Source organism: Macaca nemestrina, chromosome 16, assembly GCF_043159975.1.
Source record: "Macaca nemestrina isolate mMacNem1 chromosome 16, mMacNem.hap1, whole genome shotgun sequence".
Taxonomy (NCBI): domain Eukaryota; kingdom Metazoa; phylum Chordata; class Mammalia; order Primates; family Cercopithecidae; genus Macaca; species Macaca nemestrina.
Genome location: NC_092140.1, coordinates 84824765 through 84833856, shown reverse-complemented (window position 1 = coordinate 84833856; position 9092 = coordinate 84824765). Strand labels below are relative to the sequence as shown.

The window sequence follows — 9092 nt, the reverse complement described above, 5'->3', positions numbered from 1 at the left end:
ATTTACTCTCCTCATTGTTTGAGACAGTGTCTCACTGTGTCACCCAGGCTGGAGTGCAGGGGCCAGATTCTCAGCTCACTGCAACCTCTGCCTCCTGGGCTCAAGCAATTCTCCTACCTCAGCCTCCCAAGTAGCTGGGACTATAGGTCCTTGCCACCATGCCGGGCTAATTTTGGCATTTTCTTGTATAGATGGGCATGGTGCTGCGCACCTGTAGTCCCAGCTATGTTGCCCAGACTGGCCTTGAACTCCTGGGCTCAAGCAATCTGTCCACCTCAGCCTCCTAAAGTGCTGGGATTACTGGCATGAGCCACTGCACCTGGCCTGTTCTTATTCATTTTTGATGGAACCTAAAACATGATAGTGTGATTCTGCATGTAACTATTCAGGCAGAAGAGCAAACACAGTATCAGGAATTAATGATGACAGACAGTAAAGAGAACAGGACTTTTCTTTCTTTTTTGTTTTCGAGACAGAGTGTGGCTCTGTTGCCCAGGCAGGAGTGCAGTGGTGCCATCTTGACTCACTGCAACCTCCACCTCCTGGATTCAAGCGATTCTCCTGCCTCAGCCTCCCGAGTAGCTGGGATTACAGGCGCCTGCCACCATGCCCGGCTAATTTTTTGTATTTTTAGTAGAGACGGGGTTTCACCTTGTTAGCCAGGATGGTCCCGATCTCCTGACCTCGTGATCCACTCACCTCAGCCTCCCAAAGTTTTGGGATTACAGGGATGAGCCACCGCGCCCGGCCCAGCACTTCTTTCTTAAAATGCAGCCATGTTCAGCTGTTGCTGAACTTTACGACACGATTGGGAGATGAACTGAAGTTAGTTAAGTGAACCATTTAAATAAATGATCAGCCTTATTCTGGCTAAGTCATTGTCCTAAAGAAGATAAATTTTAGCATTCTAAGTTTCTGTGTATTTTCTTTAATGCTAGCTTTGAAATGCAATCAAATTTCAGTGGAAATAGAGGCATAACCTAAATTTCTAATCAATTAAAAAATACTTTAGTGGTGGGCATGGGTGGGTAGAAAGATGTTTAGCCAAACAAGCCTTACTGGGGGGAAAATAGGTAGTTAGAATTCTAGCCAACACTTCAAAAATGGAGAAGTACTTACAAAGTAGTCCTTAGTAGGGGGATGCTAGAGTACACTAATTAAAATTTGCTTTTGGTGCAGTGTCTCACGCCTGTAATCCCAACACTTTGGGAGGCCAAAGTGGGAGGATCTCTTGAGGCCAGGAGTTTGAGACCAGCCTGGGGAAGATGACCAGACCCTGTGTCTAAACAACAACAACAACAACAACAACAACAACAAAACTAGCCAGGCCTGGTGATGCATGTCTGTAGTCCCAGCTATCCTGTGACTACCCTGGGAGGCTGATGCCAGAGGAGCCTTTGAGCCCGGAGTTTAAGGACGCAGTGAGCTGTGATTGGCCATTGCACTCCAGCCTGGGCAAGAGAGCAAGAACTTGTCTCTAAAAAAAGAAAAAAAAAATTGCTTTATTTTGAAATGGTTTTATACTAGTTAGTGCTGATAAAAGTATCCAGGTCTAAAGGAAAATTAGGAAGGAAAGAGTTTCAGAGGATAGGGCCAAAATATAAATGAGAGGTTATAAACATCTTTGCATTAGGTCTAGATGATGAAAGGTTTTTGCCTCAGGTACAAGGATGACCATATGTATATGCAGTTAATATCACGATTAATCCCCAAATCTTTTTCATGCAGGTAACAACTAAGGAAATGGTAATAAGTTAAAAGTTTTGAATGTTAAATTCTGAATATGTAGCAAATAGCGTGTTCTTGAGTTTTAATTAAGGCGGTTTCTCAATGCCTGTACTTGGTCAACCTGCAGTATTCTTTGATTGCATGGTTCCTTATTGATTAGGAACACAAGTTCTAGAACACGGCTATATTTTAAGTGCCGGCTTGAGCTCTTCAGGATATAAAATGTAACATTCTGCGTATTTATGGTACAATATTTAAGATAAAACCATAGAACATATGAGATTTAAAAGTTGCCAATGGGTATAATACCCCTTTTGTTATGAGTAGTGATCAGTAAAAATATAATTCAAAATACCTCTGTAGAAAATAATACACTAATATTCATAAAGTTGGTATCAGCATGAAATTTGGCTGTGACTTACACATCTTCAGTCCAACAGGTGTTTTTTATTTTAGTGGGCCAGGATCTCTATTAAGTAAAAACCTAATGTAGGGGTAGCTACCACCTGTTTCCATTTCATCCTGAATGCAGTGTCTACACAGCTTATGTTCAAGTCTTTAATAGTGTCTTTGTCATATGTTCTGAACAGAGATTTCAAAGTAACAATAAAAATGTAAGATGTATCTAAGCAATTATTGGAAAATCTGAAATCACTAAGTAAGGAAAAGATCAAGGAATTCTTATAAATCAAATAAATAATGTAAGATACCTCATATTTGAAATTGTTTCAGTTGCTATTTTGAGCTACATGGTTGAAATGGTTGGAAAGATTGAGACCTTGATGTAATACTTTTAAAGAAGGTGAAGTACATTGCAGGTACACAGTGCACAAATTAGATAGTCATTCTATAAACTTCTAATTTACAGATAAGACCGAGAAGAGGGTAGTAAGTCAGGTATCTTAAATAATGGATTCGTTGAAACTGGCTCTTCAGAAGAGGTGATTGCAGAAGTGCAAAGCTGGCTCTGAGGTTAAATCTTTATGCGAAAAGAATACCTTTACTCTGAGGTATTAATGGCTCAGCTCTGGGATATGAAACTTTTTAAGTATCTTTAAGCAATCAGTGTCTGAATCAAAGGGTGAGGTGTGTAATCTGACCTCTTAAAATCACAAAATCAGCGTGGGCATGAGATAATGCCTTTCAGTTTAATCACTTGCTGCCTGGATTCTGGAAAATGTTGCTGTATAAAACAAAGTATGAATAGAAGTATATAGTAACTGACAGACTGATTTTTGTTATAGTGTGGTAAAGTGAATAGAACATTAGCATAGTAACCGCATGATTTTGACTTTAATCCCAGTTTGTAATTTGGGGCCTTAGTTTCTTTACATTAAAAGAGAGGACTAAACTAAGTTTATTATTTCAAAAGACCCTTTACTAGGTGTCCTTGTCTACGTTTCCAAAATATTGGACTTGTCCATGACCAAACAGGTGGGGATGAAGGCCATTATTTTGATTATTTTTCTCTTTTAAGAATTTCCAGAAATATGTTCTTTGCAGATAAAGAATTACACATTTGTAGAGCTCTAAGCGCTCTTAAAATTCATTTTGCCCAACTCCTTCCTTTCCTAAAGGAGTCAATATTAGCTGCAGAAATAGCTTCTCTGTTATTACTACATAGCAGCAGTCTGCTGTCTTTAAATATTTGAACTAAACACATTTTACATCTTAATGAATTTAATTTACGATGTGATGTCCAGTATTGGGATTGCATACTATTTCTTAAAACTTCTTAGAACTGTTAGCTCTAATAAATCAAATTTCTTGTTGGGAGTAAGACTGCAAGTTAAAAAAACAAAACAAGGCCGGGCGCGGTGGCTCAAGCCTGTAATCCCAGCACTTTGGGAGGCCGAGACGGGCGGATCACGAGGTCAGGAGTTCGAGACCATCCTGGCTAACACGGTGAAACCCCGTCTCTACTAAAAAAAATACAAAAAACTAGCCGGGCGAGGTGGTGGGCGCCTGTAGTCCCAGCTACTCGGGAGGCTGAGGCAGGAGAATGGCGTAAAAACCCAGGAGGCGGAGCTTGCAATGAGCTGAGATCCGGCCACTGCACTCCAGCCTGGGCGACACAGCGAGACTCCGTCTCAAAAAAAAAAAAAAAAAAAAAAAAAAAAACAAAACAAAACAAAAAAACAGAACCTTAGCTTGGAGGAACCTTAAAGGTCATGTCAACTGAAAAAATACGAAAGGAATGGGTACTGAAAGGCATGAACATGATAATAGAGATTGAATGCTTTCTCCAGGTGGAGAGACTCCACAGTCTGGCAGGGACTTTTTGTCTTATTTAAAAATATAGCTAACACCAGTTTGGTGTTCTCTTTGGATGACAAGAGGGTAGTGTCTTCTCCCGCAGCCCCCTCACACCTGTGAGGCTTCTTTGACGTTGAGCGTGCACAACCCGCTGCCAGTCCGCGGTTCCCAAGTGCTCGCACAGCCAGCTCGCAGGGGAGTTGTGCGCGGTGGCTACAGCCTGTTGATCCCATTTCCTCTTGCTCTAGTGCGGGCTAGGGAGTGGCTCTGCCAGGACTTCCAAGGCTTTTTGTCTCGGGTACTGGTGTTCGCATGGCTCGAGTGTATTGTTTTCTTCCAGGCAATCTCGGTTAGCGCTTCAGCTTAGACAGTTCTTGTGCATTCTGTCGTCTTGGGCTGCGTGTAGTCTCTTGTTTCTGCGCTTTCTCCACGCCCTTCCCAGTTTCCTGTTAGCCGAAGGGGATCGCTCTTTCTGAACGAAAAGTTCTCAGAGCGGAGCTGAACCTCCCGGAAAATGCTCTTCTCTTCCGTGTGCGCCGGATGGGGGTGGGGGTGGGCCAGAAACTGAACGCCGCAGTCGGGAGAGCTGAGAGGATCGGACGGCCCTGGCGGAGGCGGGAGAGGTACGGTCCTCGGAGTGGGGCTGGGGGTCGGGAGACCGACGAGGGGCAGCGCCCGACTGTCTTGGGGGCAGAGGGGACTTTTATTCAGCTGGAACCACGCGGCGAGGCCCAAGTGTCTCTGGAGAGATTCGGGGTCCAGGAGGTGGCGGGTGTACCCAAGGGTGCCGGGAGGAAGCTCCGGGTTTCCATTCTTCCCCAGGCATCGGTGTTGCCCCTGCTGCCCAGAAGTGCGGGCATCGTCACTGCTGGGTGGGCTGCAGAGGTTTCCTGCCTCCCCCACCCTCCTGTCCATCCCGGGGACCCCAGATCGTAGAGGGAGTGGAAGAGATGTTGTTCCAAACCCTGTCACCCCATCCTCTCTACCCGCGCTGGTACTATCCGAGGCTGGGTGCGCGGGGGTCCCAGGCGGGCGGGGGTCAGCGACCCCTGCGCCCCACCGTGGCCGCCGCTCCGGCGGGAACCGGGCGGAGGAGCCGGGTGGACTCCTGCCTGGAGGGCTCCTGTCCCGGGCGACCCTTCTCCCGCGGGGGTAGCTGGGGGAACGGAAGATGGCGGCGGCGGCCGGGCGCGGGGTTCCGGGCTCCGCTTGGGCAGAACCCACCCGCTGACCGCCGCCGCCGCCCCCGGCGGGCGGTGCTGTGTCCCTGCAGGAGTCGGAGAGGATGGCAGGGGCCGGAGGCCAGCACCACCCTCCGGGCGCCGCTGGAGGAGCGGCCGCCGGAGCCGGCGCCGCGGTCCCCTCAGCTGCTGCCTCAGCGGGGCCGGGAGAGGATTCGTCTGACAGCGAAGCGGAGCAAGAGGGACCCCAGAAACTGATCCGCAAAGTGTCCACCTCCGGGCAGATCCGGACCAAGGTAGGGCGGAGGAGGCGGGCCTGAAGGCCGCGTGGAAAGCGGGAGGTGGAGAGGGCGCGGGGGCGCTGGAGCGCTGGAGCGCGCCGGGCGATCCCGGGAAGGCGGGGAAGGCGGGGAAGGCGGGGATGGTGGGGAAGGCGGGGATGGTGGGGAAGGCGGGGATGGTGGGGAAGGCGGGGATGGTGGGGAAGGCGGGGATGGTGGGGAAGGCGGGGATGGTGGGGATGGTGAGGCGGGGCGGGGCCTGGGGCGCGGGCGGGGCGGGGCGGGGCGGAGCCCGGGGGGTCGCTGGACCGCGGTGCTGCAGCCAGGATTCCCGGCTGGCGCGCGGGAGGCTACGAGCCTGGGCTCCCAGGGAATTCGGCTGGCAGAGGCGGGTGCAGGGAACCCGCGGCTCGGCGGGAGCGTGGGAAAAAGCTGACGCGCAGTCGCGAGTTCCCACTTAGGGAACTTAAAAGGAGAGTTTCAATTTTTCTTCCCTGCTGTTCAGGGGAGCGTGCGCGTGTGCTGGCCAACCAGCCCGCGCTGCAGTGAGCCCTGCTGCTTTCCCTCTTAGGCCCGCTCAGAGGGTGGGTGGGAGGTGGCACCGGTCAGCCTTTCCTGCCTCTCTGCCTCCTGCTGCAGTCTGGGGGGCAGAAGCCCCGAGGCAGGCCAGTGGGACATGGTGCTCGCGGCTTAACCGCACCCTGCGTGGCTCTAAGGGCTGGCCTGGCTTTCTTGTCGCAGATTCCCGCCAAGTGCAGGGTTCAGAACCATGCGTCCGTGGTTCTTTTTAATAATGAAAAGTTGTCTCTGTGCTATGTGGACATTAGAATGGTGTATTATTCTTGTTAATGGAGCTTGTTCTGTCGACCTGTGAGGTCTCAAAGTTAATTTTTAATTTGATCATGAACATACACAAAGCAAATGCTTATGGACAGTAAAGGATTTTTATATATTCTAATTTTTATCGTAGTTTAAAAATCTTCACAGAGTCTGTTATCAGTAGGGAACTTTAATGAGGAATTTGAAAAGGGAACCAATAAAAGCATTGGCTTTGGGTACCGTCTTTAAAAATAAATTTGCAAAAAATTCATTCTACACCTATTTTTATGAAAAAATTTTCTCTAAAGTCAATGAACTCCTATTTGGAAACATAATTTTTATTAAATGCCTGTGGAGGCAGGTCACGGTGGCTCATGCCTGTAATCCCAGCACTTTGGGAGGCTGAGGCAGGCGGATCACTTGAGGCCAGGAGTTCCAGACCAGCCTGGCCAACATGGTGAAACCCCATCTCTATTAACAATACAAAAATTAGTTGGTCTTTGGGTCACGCACCTCTGATCCCAGCTCCTCTGGAGGCTGAGGCAGGAGAACCGCTTAAACCCGGGAGGCAGATGTTGCAGCGAACAGAGATTGCGCAACTGCACTCCAGCCTGAACGACTGTTAGACTGTCCGAAAAAAGCGAGTGGATTAATGTTTGTATTAACCTGCCTCCTTATTTTCTGAAATACATATGTGTAAGAACAACACACAAGAACAACCGTTGACAAGACACACTTATTAAAGAGTTAGGGATTCAGTCACCTTAGTTAAGAGTACATCTGGTAACTCCTTTTAATAGTGACTTTTTGAGTTTGTAGTAAATTAAGAATACGGCATTTAATGTGTTTTTATAAGATTAAGGCTAAAAAGTTAGGGACTTTTTCCTAAAAGTGTTTTTAACATTTCAAATCTTAATTCTGAAAAAAGTTCATAAAACTGTGTTAATGATGGGCAAAATGGCAGGTTAAAAAAAAATTGTATGGAGGCCAGGCATGGTGGATCACGCCTGTAATCCCAGCACTTTGGAAAAACAAGGTACCTGAGGATCACTGGAGCCCCGGGGTTCAAGGCTGCAGTGAACTGAGATCGTGCCATTGCACTCCAACCTGGGCAATGAAATGAGATTCTGTCTCTTAAATAAACAAGCAAACAAACAAACGTGTATGTTACATGTTTATATGAAATGGTCAAAATTCCATGCATACTTATATCAGGATTAACCAGTAGATTTATACTGTTCGAAAGAAAACTTAGAGATGACTCTAAATTGAATTGAATCATGTCAAACAACAAGTTTGTTGGGAGTACCACTATATTTTATAGGTTTCATGCACTCATTGTAATAGCTAAGATTATATGCTTATGGAGCCTAAAAGTAAATTTAAAAAGCACATTATTTGTGATTTTCTATCTTTCTAATAAAAACATTTAGCATATACATTTTGCCATGATGAGAGATAATTTTTGATTATGAAATGAAATATTGCTTGAATTTCAAAAGTGTATTGAATGTCAGAAATTCTGCATTTTACACTTTCTCATATGTTAGAGAGCATGTAAGTTCATCAACATTTTCATATATGAATACCTGAGATCAGGGTATAAGATTTCTGAGACCAGTGAACTTCAACCTCATACCCCATCTCCTGCAATTGGACTGTTCATGTATGTCACAGACTTTAGCATTTATGTCTTTTATCACGTATACTGATTCTCGGGGAAGAAAGTGAGAGCAATAGGGGGAATTTATAGAATGAGAACTACTAAATTTAACGTTGGTTCCCAGTCTTCAATTATGATTCAGATGAGAATTAAGGGAAGGATCTTTAGAAAAAGACAAATACTTTCTGTGTCCCCGCACAGGTGTGTAAGATGGGAGCACCTGGAGGAGAGGTAGGCCCTAAGATTAGCTCAAAGCCCAGTCTTTCTTTTTTTTTTTTTTTGAGATGGAATTTCACTCTTGTTGCCCAGGCTGGAGTGCAATGGTGTGATCTCTGCTCACTGCAACCTCCGCCTCCCAGGTTCAAGTGATTTTCCTGCCCCTGCCTCAGCCTCCTGAGTAGCTGGGATTACAGGCATGCGCCACCACGCCCAGCTAATTTTTTATTTTTAGTAAAGACGGGGTTTCTCCATGTTGGTCAGGCTGGACTCCCGACCTCAGGTGATCCGCCCACCTCTGCCTCCCAAAGTGCTGGGATTACAGGTGTGAGCCTTGGCGCTCAGCCCTGGTCATTTTTAAGACAGCACAAGCAGTTCTTGCTCATCTATCCTGCTTTGTCAGTAGGTCAAAACTGGTCAAATATGGAATGCTTCATATGGTTCAACATCATATGTCATCATTTAACTAACCAGTTCTTTGCAGAAGTAAATATGGGTTGTTTTAGGACAGTGCACTAATCTCAGCTTTTTCTTTTTTTTTTTTTTTTTTTTTTTTTGAGACGGAGTCTCGGTCTGTCGCCCAGGCTGGAGTCCAGTGGCCGGATCTCAGCTCACTGCAAGCTCCGCCTCCCGGGTTCACGCCATTCTCCTGCCTCAGCCTCCCGAGTAGCTGGGACTACAGGCGCCCGCCGCCTCGCCCGGCTAGTTTTTTGTATTTTTTTTTAGTAGAGACGGGGTTTCACTGGGTTAGCCAGGATGGTCTCGATCTCCTGACCTCGTGATCCGCCGGTCTCGGCCTCCCAAAGTGCTGGGATTACAGGCTTGAGCCACCGCGCCCGGCCTAATCTCAGCTTTTTCATAGTGGATTTGATGACTTTTTAAGTAAAGAATGGAACTGGTATTGCTTTTGAAATCAGTGTGGCTTAATAAAATCCTCATGTATATTTT

At 46.7% G+C, this 9092-nt stretch overlaps 1 protein-coding gene across 2 annotated transcripts in view; it reads left to right on the top strand.

The window, feature by feature from the left end:
• Nucleotides 1-3852: 3852 nt before the first annotated feature.
• Nucleotides 3853-9092, top strand: part of LOC105491727 (diacylglycerol kinase eta) — a 206070-nt gene continuing 200830 nt past the window's right edge. The window contains exons 1-2 of one of the 2 annotated variants that reach the window (XM_011758376.3): nucleotides 3853-4607; nucleotides 5258-5461. In XM_011758376.3, coding sequence (XP_011756678.1) covers nucleotides 5270-5461 — 192 coding nt within the window. In that variant the 5' untranslated portion in view covers nucleotides 3853-4607; nucleotides 5258-5269. Of the gene's footprint in view, nucleotides 4608-5257; nucleotides 5462-9092 lie in introns of those variants that run through there. The other variant, XM_071081436.1, reaches the window with a different exon arrangement.